Source organism: Chelonia mydas, chromosome 11, assembly GCF_015237465.2.
Source record: "Chelonia mydas isolate rCheMyd1 chromosome 11, rCheMyd1.pri.v2, whole genome shotgun sequence".
Lineage (NCBI taxonomy): Eukaryota > Metazoa > Chordata > Testudines > Cheloniidae > Chelonia > Chelonia mydas.
Genome location: NC_051251.2, coordinates 59,702,154 through 59,720,453, shown reverse-complemented (window position 1 = coordinate 59,720,453; position 18,300 = coordinate 59,702,154). Strand labels below are relative to the sequence as shown.

Sequence of the window (18,300 nt, the reverse complement as noted above, 5' to 3'; positions counted from 1 at the left end):
CCCCAAAAAAGAAATTCCCCAATCAATGGATTGTTAAATGCAATCAAATGAAGCACTGTCTTAGTACAAACCACTGAGGTTTGCACAACACCCAAGAATGGCTATAAAGCACTTCCACTTTTTAAAAGTGGTAGACTTTTTTTTTTTTAATCGCACTGTGAAATTTAAAATGCAAATAATCTACATAACTAAAATTTTTATTCTGTGAGTTTCTTAATCTAGATGAACTGAGGATAATTAGGATTGTTTGCAGCCCACCTCGCAGTTCCTGAGACGACGGGCCCACGTAGGAGTGTTTGGGGGCAGCGGCTGGAGAGGGACAGGAAAAAGATCTTCCACTATCCTGAAAAATAATGCAACAAACATATAGACAGATGATCAAGAGAGTGACATCAAATCCAAAGTAAAAGGCAATATATGATACCTTTTGTCAATATCCTTGTATTATGACTGCAGATAACTTTTATTGCCAAACTGTAGATATGGTAACATCTGTAACTGACAATTATCTTGAGAAACTTATGAAAAAATTCATTCTCTAACATGACTCACAATTACTGTAAAACTTCACACAATGCCATATTTTAAAACGCTACTCTCTGGCTTCTGTATTCTCCTATTTCGTTGGGTCACCTAATTCAGCAAAGCACTTAAGAAGAGACGAGAGGTAGAGTTCTGTATAGCTCCAAAGCTTGTCTCTTTCAGCAACAGAAGCTGGTTCAATACAAGATATTACATAACTCACCTTGTTCGCTCCCAAAGCTCTTAAGCACATACTTAAAATATAAGCCATATAGCTTCCTGATAAAAATCACAGCTAGAACACTCTTAAAACAGACTGGTGGAGTTTGTTAAAGATTCCAGTATACAAGAAAGTCAATGGTAGAATTCTGGAGCCGACACTGACATGAAATACATGTTAAATGTTACTTGTTTTCAAATATAACAATTCTTAAATTACTGAAAACAGCTACCAAAAAGTGCTTCATGTGAGCATCATGGGATCCCCACCCAAAGGGTCACATTTTGTATCTAACTCCCTAAATCCATCAGGATCTGTCTACCATTCCAAGACCCCAGTAAATTACCTACTGCCAACACAAAGAGCCCTAAAATCCAGCTACAGATATGTTTGGCTTTCAGGACATTTATTTTCCTTCACAACATCTCCAAAAACTTACATTCAAACATCTATTCACAAAACATTTTTACTACATTTTAGAGACATCTTCAATACAGTCAGTTTGCAAAACAACATTATGCTGCAGTGCCAAGGGTATAATAATGACCTAACGTTTTCTTTTCCACCAAATCCTAACGCAAGAAGGCAGGCTCACCAAAGAGGGCACACACGAAAGAAAAAGTAAAAATTACAATTTGTGGAGATTTTCTCTTTTTAAAATCAAAATTAATTATATGAAAAGGAATCCTAATTTATTCTCAACTAAAAGCACAAGAGACATAGTGTACTGCCATATTGGAACCAAAAGGATATAAAAAAAATAAGTGAGAAAGTAGCTTATTTCTAATTTTAAGAAAAATTGTGCTGCATTAATATACTTTTCAAAGGTCACCTATAGGAAAACTCTGTTAGCAAAGATTTCTACACAGAGTTCTCAGAAGAAGCCCAAGGAGTTTTCCCCCTGAACATCAGCTGAAATAGGCAATCAACTGAAATTGGCAATCAAATTATCAAATAGGCAATCAACTGAATAGGCATTGACACCAACAGCCTCTCTGTGCCTGACTGACTCTGAAGCCTTTCAAATTCCATTTTAAGATTCAGCTCTTCTCTTTGGCCTATAATTCCTAATAAACAGCCCTCCTCCCACAGTGCAAATACAAGAAACTCTACTCAGCTTCACAATTTCCCAATGCTCACTGAGTCACTTTCAGATCTCATTTACACCAGTATTAATCTGGAGTAACTTCAATTATTTAAATGGAATTATTCTAAATGTACACCAAGATGAAATCAGAATACATCCCACTCTTTCTGGAATTTAGATATTTTACCCCTCTTCCCCTGGCTGTGGCATATCTACAGCTGTCCCCTGCATAATATACTGCAGCCTACAATATGTCGTTCAATAGTATTTACAGACTGTAATCACTTGTGGAGACTTCTATAACAATTTTGTAATAACAATTACAAAAATGAACTGAAATTGATGATATGACTAATTGTATGTGTCTGTGGTGCTAAGTGATATTTGACGGCTCTTTACCTTCTCACCTACCTGCTTGTTGTCTTTTTGGACACTGTTAGAGACGCTTGGGGATGAAGTATGTAACTACTTGTACTGTCTGCGATAGCAGCCACTGCTACTGTCTGCAAGTTCCCGTCACTGCGTTTCTCTTCTGAAACACCTTTGGGGGAAAAAAACGACACCACCCTCCTGTTTAATAACTGCACAAAGAACGGGGAAATGACAAGTTATGATTTATTGTGATCTGTTGGAAAAGTAAGCATTTTTGCACATGAAATAAAGGAATGCAGTGGATGGCAGATTATAGAAAAATTAAATAATTATGATCGAATAGTGATGATTTATAAAATGTAGGAATATGCATGCAAATATATCATTGATGTTATACTGTTTCATCTTTGTAACTCCACTATAGCAGATAAATCCCTACATGATTCAACACATAATTACAACAACTTGTAAATTAATCTGTCCTACATTTTCAAAAATCTATATCATAGTTGCAAGTCTAACCCTGTTGGCTGCAAATTACACATCTATTTGCTTTAATGTTTTCAACAAGGGAGGTTTAAGACACTAAAATCTGTTTCGCACCTAATCAGAAGCAAACAAATGAGTAGGCCCATGCCTCAGATTATTCCATCTAATCATGCAAGAACATCTTCAACATACAGTAAATAACTAATCCTAATTGATGTATGCATTGCAGTTGTAGCTGTGTGAGTCCCAAGATATTAGAAAGACAAGATGTGTGAGGTAATATCTTTTATTGGACCAACTTCTGTTGGTGTCTCTTTCACCAAAAGAAGTTGGTCCAATAAAAGATATTACCTCACGCACCTTGCCTCTCTAATCCTAACTGATGTATTTGCATGTGAAACTGATCATACCCATAGGCGTAGTTTGACTTCTATATTTTGGGGGGCAGCTCCAGTCAGGCCAACGAGGCTGCACATGGGGGAGGGGCAAATTTTGCACCTGCCCGAGGCTTGCAGTTTGATGGGGACAAAGCCCCTTGGCCCCCCAAACCATGCCCAGGATCATACTTATCACCTATATAGTTCTTTTAATCTTCAAAATAACATATTACCACAAATTAATCCTTACATTCCTAGTGAAGTAAGTTTTTATTACTACCCATGTTATACAGCTAGGGAAATTGAAACAGAAAAGGTAATAGTCCAAGACCACAGAGAGACTCAGTATCAATAGCGAGAATCAAATTCTTGAAGTATAATCCAAGTCCATCTTTCTTTACTGAAAAATGTAATGGTTATTCAGTAAATAGGATAAACGTTTCATCTACATTTGATCTACTAACAGCAGTTTGCACACACAGCAAATATTCCTAGACTGAGACACTTCCAACTTGTCTGCAGTTAAAGGAAAATGTGAAGAAAAAACGTGAATGTAATTAAATCAGTGTTTGTCTGAGAATGAAGAAAAACTGTTGGTAGAAGTTACGTGGTACAGAAATCATTCACATAGAAAGGCCTGTGAATGTTTGTTAATGAGTATCTCTTAATGAAATTCTGAGCAGCAGAACTTGTCTCTGAATTTTGGGACAAACAGACAAAGCCTCGTGTTCAGCTAAACTTACAAGCGAACAATCAAATTTTTGAAATTCCATTAGGTTCCTAAATTGTTCTTAAGAAAACAGCAAGCTTATTTGTACATGCAATGGTGTGTTTCGTTGCACCTTAGTGTGTGCTTAAAATGTATTCTTGATATATCAAGGGTGAAATCCTCCTGGCTCCATGAAATCAATGGCAAAACACTAATTTTTCTTCAGAGTACCCTAAGTACTCAGCGTATATGGCTTCAGAGTAGATTTTTTTTTAAATTTCCATTGTCTTCACTAGTCTTTGGATCAGGCCCATAATGTATAAACATCACTTTTGGCATCATTTACTGCTTTGAAATGTGTTACCTTACTTTTATAAATTTAAACAATGGAACAACAACTTCAAACTGGCAGTACCTGCTTACAGACCAAGCAGTCAGATTTGTCTGACTCAGCACAAACATTAATACTTTTTTCCCATTAGAAAGAATTAAAGTAGATGTTACACATTTTTAAGTGTAACATCCCAAAAGTCTCAATTTGGAAACATCATAAAATCCTTTTAAAATTAAAAGAAAATACTGCATTTTTGAAAACTCCCAAAATGTAATTATGTACTGCTTTTCTCTGTTCTAGCAGACTACGTTGCAAAAAAACAAACAAAATAAAGAACACACCACCAAGCCCCAAGATACTCAGGATTTTATTAACAGCAGGAAGGAATCCAGCTTCTGAAGGTTTCTTTGTTTTTAAAATAATGGTTGAGGGGTAGGCTAGTGAAAATTTTTTTAAAAAGATCTGCCATAGGAAAGTTTCTTGAAAGTTGAGACTCCAGTGAAAGTCACTTTTCAAATGTACAGCTATTTTAAAAAAAGTCAAAATCAATTCTATGTACTGTAATTGAAATGTACTGTTCTCATAGACTGCTACCTATTCAACAAAAAATTCATATAAATTTGTTGATGTACAGTGTTAAAGTTAGGATGGGAGGCTCTCCGAGTATTTGCATGCACAGAGGAAGGCTGAACCAGTGGTTCAGGTATCAACGTGGAACTTGGAGATGTGCATTCAATTTCCTGCTCCACCACAGATTCTCTGTGAGACACTGGGCAAGTCATTTGGCCTCTCAGTGCTCTGCATTCCTCCTCTGCGAAATGGGGATAATAGCACTGACCTCCCTCCTTCCCATGGTTTCTGTGAAATGCTTTGAGATGTACTGATGAAAAGCCCCGTATTATTAATTATAAAATTACATAAAACTAGTAAAATGCAGATAATTTCATATCCAGGGCTATCGAGACAGACTCATTGGCAGCGGACAACTGCTTCAAATAGTACTGCCAAGAGAAGAAAACGCACAGGAAATAACATTCCAAAACCTTGACTAAAAAAAGTCATTGTGCCCCAAAGCTATTTATTCACTATTGGCAACTTCATCTGCTTATTCTTGTGGGAATGATGCTGAGGGTGCCTCCAGGTATTTTATTGTTACCAGGTCTGGGGTTCCTCACTGATTTTTCACAGATTTTTTAGAATTATGGGACTGACCCAAAGCCCTCTGAAGTTAAAGGAGACTTTCCATTTACTAAAGTGGACCTTGAAGCGGACCTTATATGTGGACCACAGATACTTGTTCCTTCAGAGAAGGAGCAGAGGCCCCTAACTGCATAGATAGCCAGGAATACGCAAACTTGGTGACATACAATGTACCTGAGGAAAGTGAAAGAGACATGGAATCTATTTTGGCTCTACCACTGACTGACTGTAGAAACCCGAGCAATTACTTATTCTCTCTTGGTAAATGCTCTGCGAATCCCCACTGAAATTAATGAGATGGCATGGGATGTAAATCAGGGCAGAATTTACCCATACTACATCTCAAATGGGCATATGATGTAATACTTATTTCACAAGGATCTTGTCCCAACTTAAATGTTTGTAAAGTGCATGGTGATCTTCAGATGAAAAGTGCTGTAAATGCAAATATTTATTATTATATCTACAATATTAATTGAAGGAAAGGGGAAATAAAGAATTCATAAAGATGGATCATTTGATATGTTTTTGGCCAAAAGAACAGACAATCCTCAAGTCCCACAGGTAAAACTCACCCTGCGTACTGGTGACATCCAGAAGTTGTCCTTGAGGAATAATCACTTGTGCCATTCCTGGCTGGGTCGAAGGAATTACATGTAGCACCGGTCCATGTTCTGACTGGCTGGCAACAATCATCTATTAAAATAAGAATTAAAAATACTTTGTAATATTAATTATATAGCGTGATCTGGTTAAGCGGTTTTCAGTGGCATTAGCATGTTTTGGTTACTACCAGAATAATAACTACTTTTGAAATTGTTTTACATTTGCAGAGTAATTTGATTTTACTGTATGAGAAATTTGAGGGTTTATGATGGAAGACAGTCCACTTTAACATTCTAAAATATGTGTCAATGATTTCTAACTGCTCAAAACCTTTTAAAAGCTTAACATTTATTAAGCTAAAAGTAGAGAGAAGCAATTGTGATTTTGTGCTGATATCCAAACAGCCTTGTTTGAAACTTTGAACGCTGCTACCAGCTCTATTGAAAAGGATTTTTAAAAAGTGTATTCACTATCTGAAACAGAAAATCATGGCTGTTTCTCTAAATTAAAGCTATAGTCACGTATAATAAGTAAAAAATATATCAATTTCCTCAAATCTATAGTCTTATAAAACTGCTGTATACTGATATGACGTATTATGGAAGAGCTGGAATTAGAGAAGTTTCAGGACATTCTTCAGGAAACCTGGCAAACCAAATTATTTTCTTTATGGTAGATATTCTCTGAGGTAATAAATAGTTTTAGCCTATGGAAAAAGGTAAGCCCTACCTAATAAATATTCATCTTCTATTTCTAACTTTTTTTTGGGTTGGTATCTGGCTTTTTAAAAAAAACAAACACACACACAAAATTTGGATGAGTGAGGTGTCTTTTTAATTGTAATTTTCTGTAGATCTACAGTATATACCAGCAAAAAACTTCGGATCAATTATTTTTTTTTTTTAACTTTAAAAAAAGAGAAAATGTAAGACCTGTGAGGCATTGTTATATGTAAATTAATCAGGGGAGAAAGGAAGAGGAAGAATATCATTGGCTGACTTACCGCTGATGCCATATGTGACGTTGCACTCTATATGATTTTATGAAAATATGGTAATAAGTGTGAAATATAATGTAACTGGAATATGCTTCATGCAAAAGGTCTCTTGTAAGGAAGCTTACATTGTAAGGAAGCTTATCATTACAAAGCTTATAATCTACTGAGTGTGTTCATCCTATTTATATGAATTTATTATTCTTGTATCTGAAACTAGAAATATGAAATATAGCTCAGAGTCCTATTTTATTATGCAAAGTGTGGGCCGTTAATGGTGGTTTAGAATCTTGATGGCTCCCATTAGCTAGGACAATTGACTGTAGATGGCTCTGTTTACTTGCAAGCCTTCCTGTGAGTTAGGCCAGGTAGAATGAAGGCTTGGGGTCTCACAGGACACGTGACCATGTCACCTGTTACTGGAATCCATCTTAAACCTGGTGCTTTTCCATTTAGAAGGAGGGGTGGGGACCCAAAGAGACAAAAGATTCCTGCCTTGTGCCAAAGGTATATAAGGGAGTGGAACAGAACAAAGGGAGCTGCAGTCATGAGAAATCCCCTAGCTACCACCTGAGCTGGAACAAGGACTGTACCTGGAAAAAGACTGGGCCCAGACTAGAAAGGAGACTAGTCTGTGAAAGAAGCTTATTGGAACATCTCTGAGAGTGAGATTTTATCTATAATCAGTTCCTTAACGTATTAGGCTTAGACCTGCGTGTTCTATTTTAGTTTGCTTGGTAACTTACTTCATTCTGTACGTTATTACTTGGAACCACTTAAATCCTACTTTTTATATTTCATAAAATCACTTTTGCTTCTTACTGAACCCAGAGTTAGTGACTAATACCTGGGGGACCAAGCAGCTGTGCATCTCTCTATCAGTGTTATAGAGGGCGGACAATTTATGAGTTTACCCTGTATAAGCTTTATACAGAGTAAAACGGATTTATTTGGAGTCTGGATCCCATTGGGAGCTGGGTGTCGGGGTGCTGGAGATAGGTGACTTGCTGAGCAGTTTTTGATTAAAAAGTCTGCAGCTTTGGGGGCGTGGACCAGACCTGGGTCTGTGTTGCAGCAGACTAGCGTGTCTGGCTCAACAAGGCAGGGTTCTGGAGTCCCAGCTGGCAGTGGAAAATGGGCTCAGAGGTAGTTTCAGCACATCAAGTAAGAGTCCCAAGGGGTCTCTGTGACCAAACCCGTCACAGTGGCGTAGTTGAGCAGGATCTGTGCACAGCTGATTGCTTTGAGACACCGGTTGTGATTTTAAGTGAGTTTTAAGTGAGCTGGCTGGAGAACAGACAAAGTGGTTACCGGTTTGTTATTTTTGTTTGCTTATTTCAGGTAAGGGAAATAGGGACAGAAAAGTAAGCAAAATAAGTAAGAGTGAAGATCAGAAGAAGCTAGAACTGCACAGGTTGCAAATTGCCAAGGAAGGCTGAACACTGGGTGCTGGAAAGTCCCTGTTAACTAAGAAGCCCCTGAGCTGAGTGGATCTCAGTTTCAGTGAACTGCTGTGAGGTGTGGCCCAACCTCTAGGTCTGTGCTGAAGCTGACCGGAGCATCTAACTCAGCAAGACAGGAGTGGAGGGGCGCCTATTCTGGCAGAAGGGTTGTTCTCTGTAGTATCCCAGCTCATCGAGTGACCGTCTCAAGGAAAGACAAATGAAAATTGATTTGCAATTTTCCCGGAAAAAGGCTGCCATGAAGGCAGAAACAGACAAACAAAGGGCTGCACACCAGCAAGCACTGGATTTAAAAGACAAAAAGATTGAAGCACAGGAAGATGCTCAGGAGGAGAAAAAAAGAGAACTGGTAGCAAACGCCCTGTCCAAAAAAAAAAAAAAAAAAAAAAAAAGGAATTTTAGATTTACTGCCTCCGCCATGGACAGTGTCCAAGTCTCTGGCAGTAAGTTCAGGAGGAGGGTGTGACGTTGCACTCTATATGCTTTATGAAAATTGCTAGGATATATATATTCAGGCCTGTACTCTAAGAATTTAGGTGTATTCTTATCACTTGGCTAGTTATAGAGGTATAAAAGAAAGAATCAAAATCATTGTCTGCCAGTGTAAGGTCCTTCTCTTACTGTGACAGTCTGAGGCCCTGTTCTTAGGCTAAGGCCTTTGGCTAAGCAGCAGAGGCAGCCATAAGCTGGGAAGCGACCGGTCACATCCTCACATTCCAAACTAGTCACATTGAAATAAGGTGCTATTGGGCTGTTAGGAATACAATCCTGTCCTGATAGTGCCTATCGCCTCCAGAGAAAGGGAAGTGCCTAGAAAATGTAAAAGGAAACTTAGTTTGATAGCATCCTGTCTGGCAAGAACTCACTTATCAAAAGCTGGGATGTGAAATCCTCATTTCTGTATCGTTTTGTCATTATAGTTCCCACTTTGCTATTGTTTGTCTGTATAATCTCTGTCTGGTTCTGTGATTGTTCCTGTCTGCTGTATAATTAATTTTGCTGGGTGTAAACTAATTAAGGTGGTGGGATATAATTGGTTACATAATCATGTTACAATATGTTAGGATTGGTTAGTTAAATTTCAGGAAAATGATTTGGTTAAGGTATAGCAAAGCAGAACTCAAGTTTTACTATATAGCCTGCAGTCAATCAGGAAGTGAGTGGATGGGTGTGTGGGTGGGGGAAATGGGAACAGGGAATGGGGGTGGGGAAATTGGAATCATGTTTTGCTAAAGGGGTAAATGGGAACAGGGAATGGGGGTGGGGAAACTGGAATCATGTTTTGCTAAAGGGGTAAATGGGAACAGGGAATGGGGGTGGGGAAACTGGAATCATGTTTGGCTAAGGGCAGGAGTGGGAACAAGGACACAGGTGTAAGGCTCTGTGGTGTCAGAGCTGGGAAGGTGGACACTAAGGAAGGAAACCGGAATCATGCTTGCTGGAAGTTCACCCCAATAAACATTGAATTGTTTGCACCTTTGGACTTCGGGTATTGTTGCTCTCTGTTCATGCGAGAAGGACCAGGGAAGTAAGTGGGTGAAGGAATAAGCCCCCTAACAAAAATATGCTTGGAATGTGAACATAATGTAACTGGAATATGCTTCATGCAAAAGGTCACTTGTAAGGGATCATTACAAAGTTTATAATCTACTGAGTGTGTTCATAATTCCCAACATTCAGCAAAAGTGGCTCATAGGATAGCAGTAGAAAGAAGAGGAAAGAGTAAGCAGTAAAGGGGAGAAAGAAGAATGGGAGCATTGTGGACTGTTCCCACTGTGAGATGGTCTTCTATATAGTTTGAGAATATGATAAAAGCACATTAGATTTTTATGAATTAAAGTCAATAATGGCTTAGCTCAGGACCTGGAGACCTGAGCAGAGGCAACTGAGAACTAAATAAACCACTCAGAGAAGCATCACCTTGTTCCCAGAGTCGGAAACATTTTTATACAGAAACTCTAAACCACTTCAGGACAATTGTCCTGAACATTGTTTCTCTTTTGTGAGCTCAGCAGGTGTGTGGTTTTATATGTACTCACCATCTGTGTACTGGAATCCCCTAGTGACTGTAGTTCATACAGAGGCTGGCCATTCTGGTCTACCAGATGGAACTCTTCTGTGGAAAGAGGTTGAGCCTGGGATAGCTGCACTGGTGTATTCGATGACACAGATGAATTGTCTGAAACATGTACTGTGATGGGCAACACTGCTGGAGAGTCATTCTGTTCAAATGATGGATCCCTGGAATCCATGCAGGTTAGATGCTTTTACAGGGAAAAACAGTGAAATATACTTTAATCTTAGTATCAACTTGTTATTTCTATTTTAAATAATTATTTAAATATATTTTATAGATTACTTGCTACGTTTCATTCTCATAGGGAACTTTCCCCCCAAGTGTTCAAGTGTCTATTGGCTAGTGATTTTATTTTCTGCTCCTGCTTCCGTGATGAAAATATTATTTTCTGCCTCTGCTACGGTGAAGCAAAACTCCTTGTACCCAAGACTTGCTTCCAAAAATAGTTACATTTCAAAATAACATGCCTGGATCCACCCAGAAGACTTAAAACCAAGTAGGAGGGCAAAGGAATAAAAGGAAAACGGGGGGGGAATTAGCTAATATAATCTCCAAAAGTAATTTTAAAAATCCCTAATCATTTTTAGTTCAAATTTCTTAAAAAGCTGTAAATATACTACTTGAGTCTCAAAACAATACTTTCATTTTTGGCTGTGAATAGAACCACAACATAGAAATTGACACAGTATCTTTGTCAAATTTTATATAAGAATATGAAGCATGGAGGCAGTACAAAAAAGCAATACAATGCATAAGCTGCATATGGCAAGACTAAGAAGCAATGGGCTATGTAAATGTCTCTTAAAATCTATATTTATGATCTCACCAAACCTGTCAAACTTGGTCTAGTTATACGCATTCCATTTTCGTTTAGCAGCTATCAGCTGAAGCTAGGAAGCTTCTGCACTATTAGCAATCTGGGTGCACTCAGAAACAATACTAGACTGAAGGGAAAAAATGTATAAGAACTCCAAAGTAGACAGCTCTCTTGTAAGAAACCCATATGATGGAGTGGTTTAATGTCATCTGAACAACCTAAAAAAGAAGAGTGGAATTTGCTTAACTTCTTCCAGTAATCACACATTCATTATTTTCTGAACCTTTATGACCTAATCACTGGTACAACAGAAAGTTTGTTAATGACAAATTCTAATAACTGGAAAAATGTTTCTAAGTTCTATATGCAGGTCAGAAACTGGCCACATACATGAAAAATCTAGTACCCATTGTTGTACTTTCAATAAACAAAAGATTTGTGGCTTGGGGCCTACAAATAAATTAGAGTAATGGCAATGAATGCCAGGATACAGGATCACATTGCCAAAAGAATTATTGCAAATTGTAGAATTAACTAAGAAACACATATGCATGTTGTCTGGATTAAAGACATTTTGATTAGAAATAGATAACTACAGCCAAAATTCTCACTCCTCAGTACCTAAAATTAGACTCCTACATCAAAATGTGCACAAATATATACAGCCTGATTTTCATAAGTGCTGAATACCTACAGCTCCCACTCATTTCAATGGATATTTCCATCAGAGAAGGAAAATCTTTCAATAATTTTTAAAATGAAAAAAGTTAATACAAATACACCCATTGAAAGACAAAGTGTTTTTATGTGATTTTCTAGCTTTGCTATCAGAATGCAAACTGATGAGAATCATGCCAGACATTCACTCATTCCAAATTAATCTGTATTAGAAATCAATGTAAAGGCAGTAGTATATGTTGTGTAAAGCCATTGTGAAATAATGAGAGAAAAACAGATTGCTTATTGATGTGCAGGGTAAACAGGTTATTATTATGTTGTAGACTCTTCACAGAGGATGGAAAGAAACTAGCTTCAAACACAGTGATGTCTCAACTAATCTCTCACCTGAAACACTTGGTCATCTGTTTCTGACTCTCCTGTACTATTACAGTTGACTACCAGTAAGTCATTAGATGTTTCCATGCTGACGTCATGGTCAACTCCATTTTCTTCCATTACAGGGTAGCCTGGAAAAGTCACAGTACTTTAATTCAGCCTCCCATCCAGGATGTACTTTTACTTTAACCTATAGGTTACTGCATTTATTTTTTATTATTTTTGAATGTAGATCTTATGAATTCAGGCAAAGCCTCATCCCATTTGAGGTCAATGGCAAACCTCCCATTGACTTCCACAGGACTGTGATATAGCCCTTACTTCATAAGGTGCCAAAACCTGACATATCTTTATTCAGTTCTCACCCAAGAAAAATGTCAATTGATTTCTACAGGATCATGGATAGGCCCTTACTGCAAAAAGTTTTGCTTTAGTAAGATTGGCAGATTTTGATCTATTGTTTGTGCATATATGTAGTTTTATACAAAAAGTGACCACATACATTTATATAATTAATGTCTTTCATCCAGAGGGATCACGAAAGCACTCTATAAAATTTTCACGAATGGATTTTTTACAATGAACACACAAGAATTGCTTCACCCATCTCTGACATTCTGCTAACTCTGGAGTGAAATGGAACAACTATTTTAGAGTAATACTTAACTGTGTCAGAATGAAGGCAAACATCTATTCTGCTAATTTACCAGTGGCATTTTTAGGCAGGAAGAATGAAGTTACCTAAACTGTAATTTGGCCAGGACCATGGGATGAACAGAAAAAGTGCCAGAGGCTCTTAGAACTTCAGTTGTACCTCTAATTCCACAGAAGGCACCTCCAGCAGCACAGTTTCCCAGAACACAACACTCAAGCATACAAAGAGAAGTGATACCCACCACTTTCTGCAGGACCTAAATTTTGCCTGGATTGAGCACTTTTTATCTTATGCAATGACCAATAGAACGCCCGGTGAGTTAATTCATTCTGTATGTTAAAGTGCACAACACACCATGAAATATACATGGCATAAAACAGGGCCATCTTTGTAGAAGAAATTTTAATTTTGGTATCCTGATTTTTTCCAGGGTTTTTTCCTCAAATAACATTCTTTTAATAAGAAAAAGTATTCCATGGTTATGTAGCTTGCATATTGTACAAGCTTTACACATTCCATCAGTTTTATCAGTGGAGCTGATAAATTGCTGTAACTGGACCTATTTGGCTTTGCCTTTCAGCCTCTATTTCCTTCATCATCAGAGCTTCCAAGTTCCATCAGGTTAGCTGGTAAATTATTTGAACAGAAACATTCAGCCTGTGGAGCACACAAGTTCGTCTGGCTAAGCCACACAAGGTGGATGGAAGAGGAAAGCCTGACCTATTTGGCTTTTGGAGCTAAGTGAATCACCCTTCAGAGATAAATTCTTCCAATGCATTTGAACAACATTCCAACTTCAAACATATCTTTAAATTTATTTAACCTATTTTCATCAAACTTGAATTTTTTAAAATTCTCAATTACTATACAAAATGACAGGTTCCTAATTTCGAATATCTTCCATGTTTAAACCAGATCGCAGAGGGAAAGCATTTTTTCCCCCTCAACACTCCCATACTGCCAAAATATTTGAACACAGTTAGCTTAAACTTTCAAAATAATTTCACTTTTGGGGCTGAGACCAAATATGGAAAGTTTCAGCCATAGATACTAAGGATGTCAAGAGCAACAGAAAATAATTGATTGGAAATTGAATTTTATTAGTATTAAATGTATTATTAATCTCTCTAATAAAAATAGTAAAATAATGTGTTTTAGTCTAAGCAATAGAATTTAGCCTTTTGAGAAAAATTAAGTGTACTGTCTGCAAAATGGCTTTCCACAGATGTAATTTTAATATCTCATTTAGGAGTAAATAAATATTTAATAATAGATTACAAAATAATAGTTGCTATTATGTTCTTCAAATCAGACAGTTCAGTTACACATATGTTGAAGATTTTGTCTGGGTCAACCTCTATACCCAAATAACTCCCTCTCCCTTTGATGCAACATTTACAAATCTGAAATAAAGCTATAAAATATATCTGGATTATTTAATAGAAACATTTATTTTATACTATAAATTATATAAAATGTTGAGGATGAAGTTCTATTTTCATATTGTTTCCTCTATAGGCCTTTCTGTGTGTGTATGAATGAATTTAATGTTTCTGTAGTGCTGGATTGAAAGCAGTGCTCTCTGCAGGTGTGTCAGATAGGTACAGCACAAACACTTGCAGTACCCGGCCAATAGGCCTCAGCTCCACCTTGTGGGGTAAAAGGATAGTTTATAGCCAATGGCTACGTCTACAGGAAGAAATTTTAAAATTTACCACTGTTGCTATCACTGGTTCAGTTCTATAGATACAAACACTGGCAAGTGGAAGTGCTAGCACAGGCAAGGAGTTTACGGTGTTAAACAAAGAGAAATATATACCTGTTCTGAGAAGGGTTACACAACAGGAGACTTAAAATAATAGCTACCACCTGGAATCCAGTGGTATGCTAGTTCTCCCAGTTGACAGTGGAGCTGAACCACTGTAGCTTTGATGAGAATTGTTAGTGAAGAAGAAAAAAAGCCTACGGTAGACAGAGACAATGCCCATTCAGTCCTCTATTACTCTGATGAGACTATGGTCACCAATAGCGGTGGTTCTTTTAGTAATGTACTATATGTTCTTGCCAACTAACTTATTTTGTGTAGGACACCAAACTCTAGAGAGGGACTTATAAGAAGCTCTTACTCTAGTCAGAGCACTATTTTCTAAAATTTTATGATGGGTTTATTAATTTTTTTCACCCAGAATATTTTATCATTTATTTTGTGTATTTTCTTTTTTCCAACATTTTAGAAATTTATGACATTTTTAGGTATCAATTAATAGAAATAGTAACCTGGACATAACAAGCAGTGGTTCCCAATGAGTAGCAGTTCCAGATTGAAGTGACTTTAAGTTCTCTTACCAAGCCTTGCTCTTGTTTTCCATAGATCTATTATTGTGAGGCCTCCTACTCAAGGCAGGGAAAGAGCGGTCCCTAAATGCAGATGGGAGCACTAAGATTTAGAACTGAACTTCTAATTATTCTCATGACTACGGTATTGTAGTTAGAGAAGAAAACTGAGCTGCAAAAGGGACAGGTGTTATTCCACTGCTCTGGCAGATAAGCATGCTTTGCACAAGAAGCATACACTGAAAAAACAAAAGGGGATCAGGAAAAATACAAAGACTTCTTGAAATCTGAACCTTGGAGTTTCAAACAAAGGTACAATCAAATTTGATGTGTGCAATTTCATATTTCCAATAAGAGAAGTTATGATGAGTAAACACCTTGCTGCTGATCTTATTTCCATCTTACGATAGAAAAAAAAAGTTTTAAAGTTAGTTATGTCTAGGGCCCTATCAAATTCACAGCCATGAAAATCTGGTCTTTTGCGTGTTTTTACCCTATACTATACAGATTTCACGGGGGGAGATCAGTGTTTCTCAAATTTGGGGTCCAGACCGAAAAGGGAGTTGCGGGGGGGTCACTAGGTTATTGGGGGGGGGTCACGGTTTTGCCACCCTTACTTCTGTGCTGACTTCAGAGCTGGGGAGCCGGAGAGCAACAGTGTTGGCCAGGCCCCAGCTCTGAAAGCAGTGCCCTGCCAGCAGCAGCGCAGAAGTAAGAGTGGCAATACCATACCATGCCACTCTTGCTGCTGCCTTCAGAGCTGCGTGGCCAGACAGTGGCAGCTACTGATTAAGGGCCCAGCTCTGCAGGAAGGAGCACAGAAGTAAGGGTGGCAGGACCATACTATGCCATCTTTACTTCTGCGCTGCTGCTGGTGGCAGCTCTACCTTCAGAGCTGGGCTCCTGGTCAGTAGCCGCCGCTCTCAGCAGCGCAGAAGCAAGGGGAGCAATATCACAACTCCTTTTTGGATCAGGATGCCCTACAGTTACAACACCGTAAAATTTCAGATTTAAATATCTGAAATCATGAAATTTAAGATTTTTAGAATCCTATGACCATGAAACTGACCAAAATGGACCATGAATTTGGTAGGGCCCTAGTTATGTCATACTCAAGGAATCAATAGCAATATTGTCCCCAGTTTTCCAGGAAAATAGTGCTGAGTTAGAAGAAACAGTTTGAGACAGTGACACAGCCTCGATGCAATTAAATGCCCCCCGCAAAAGAAGTGTGTTTTATGAGACATTTCTATATCACCTAAATCATTACTAATAGGCACAAGTGACAGTAAAGTAATTGAGCATATTCAAGTGTCATAGCCTTCTCAATGAAAATGAGTTACATTGGCCACACACATATTTGTAACATATAACCAAAATTTTCTTAATCTTTGTCATGAAGGGAACTAAGAAAGACTCAGTAACTGCTGACCAACTTATATAGTGCCTTTCATGTTATTCCTATAAACTATAGTAATTATTCAGTAGGCTTTTAAAAAAAATTGTGGAAAAACCATTGCTTAGTGTCTTTCTGCAATCATTAACTAGGTGTACAAATTACAGATATAAAAAAATAAAAAAGCATTTACATCAATTACACTGGCAAGACGCCACTTTTTTAAATATGTATTTCTGAAGACAGCGTATCTTACTAATTTAAAACACCAAGACAATCCTTCCTTCTCAGTTTATCCACAGAACAATCACACATTATAGACAGACACAGCTACTGACTTATAGCGAGGCCATAACTAACCGTTAACAAGATGCAAAAGGAATCAAACAAATGCAAGGTATCCAGCCAAACACCTTTTTCCAACATACTGAATTCACTTATAATTACAGTACTTTTTTAAAATCCACCAAATTTGATTTTAATAAAACTTTATTTTTAGATGTTGTTACATGAACATTAAGGTTCACCAAATTACATCAGTATATCATCAACAGTGAACAAGTACATGAAACATACCCAAGTATACACCAGTAAATCAGTATCTCCCACAGAATTTTAGAGTAGCAGCCGTGTTAGTCTGTATTTGCAAAAAGAAAAGGAGTCCTTGTGGCACCTTAGAGACTAACAAATTTATTTGAGCATGCTCGGGGGTCGCATAATTCGACCCCCGAGCATGCTCAGGGGTTGCATAACTCGACCCCCGAGCATGCTCAAATAAATTTGTTAGTTAGTCTCTAAGGTGCCACAAGGACTCCTTTTCTTTTTCCTAGAGAATTGTACAGGAGGTGTGCATACCTGTTTATATGCACTCATCCCAGGGGCTGTGTCACCAACTCTACGGACACAATTTGAAGAGGGAAATGTCAAACAATGATGAATGGGCCTGTAAACGTCTCATGGATAAACACAGCAAAAGCCTTCCGCTTCAAAAGGAAGAAGGCAGTGGGATCTAGGCTTGATACCCACTCTTCCATCTCCCCATGGGTCTTAACCTGAACCCTTAATCTCTTACCCCCCACAAGGGGTACAGTAGGTCAGGTCCTGACTCCAAGGGGCACAGCAGGTCCTGCCCAGACCCGCCCCCTCACCCCTTCCTGACAGGCAGCGGGTCCTGTCCTAACTACCCCTCTTCCCCCCCGTCCGTCCGTCCGTCCGTCCCCACGCTGAGGGGCTGCGGGCCGCGTCCAGCCAGGACTCCGTTGTTCATCCCCCCAGTGCGGGGCCGAGGGCAGGGTAGCGGCTCTACCTCGCCTCACGCCGGGCGGCGGTCAGGGCGGACAGCCGCCCTGCCAGGGCCTCCCGGGGGCAGAGCCGGGCCCCCGCCATGTTGGCCCCTCAGAACAATAGCACCGGGGGGCTGCCCCCCTCCTCCGCGGCGCCACCCCACAGCCCCATGGCAGCGCTGGGAGCCAGAACGCCCGCGCGCGGGGGCGGTGGGGAGGGCAGACTGGGCGCGGCTCCTCCCGCCTCGGCTGCCGCGAACCCTGCAGGGGAGTCAGGGAAGCGGAGAGAAAATTCAGAACGAGTCTACT

At 38.8% G+C, this 18,300-nt stretch overlaps 1 protein-coding gene across 8 annotated transcripts in view; it reads right to left on the bottom strand.

Moving 5' to 3' along the window:
* CARF (calcium responsive transcription factor) overlaps window positions 1-18,300 on the bottom strand; it is a 51,073-nt gene that overhangs the window by 32,582 nt on the left and 191 nt on the right. For 5 of the 8 annotated variants that reach the window (XM_037912007.2, XM_043524785.1, XM_037912011.2 and 2 more), the window contains exons 2-6: window positions 12,333-12,454; window positions 10,413-10,637; window positions 5,886-6,006; window positions 2,241-2,370; window positions 259-343 (exon numbers count right to left, since the gene is read on the bottom strand). In XM_037912007.2, the coding sequence (XP_037767935.1) occupies window positions 259-343; window positions 2,241-2,370; window positions 5,886-6,006; window positions 10,413-10,637; window positions 12,333-12,443 (672 nt within the window). In that variant the 5' untranslated portion in view covers window positions 12,444-12,454. Of the gene's footprint in view, window positions 1-258; window positions 344-2,240; window positions 2,371-5,885; window positions 6,007-10,412; window positions 10,638-11,281; window positions 11,486-12,332; window positions 12,457-17,563; window positions 18,299-18,300 lie in introns of those variants that run through there. The other 3 variants (XM_037912006.2, XM_037912008.2, XM_037912012.2) reach the window with 3 other exon arrangements.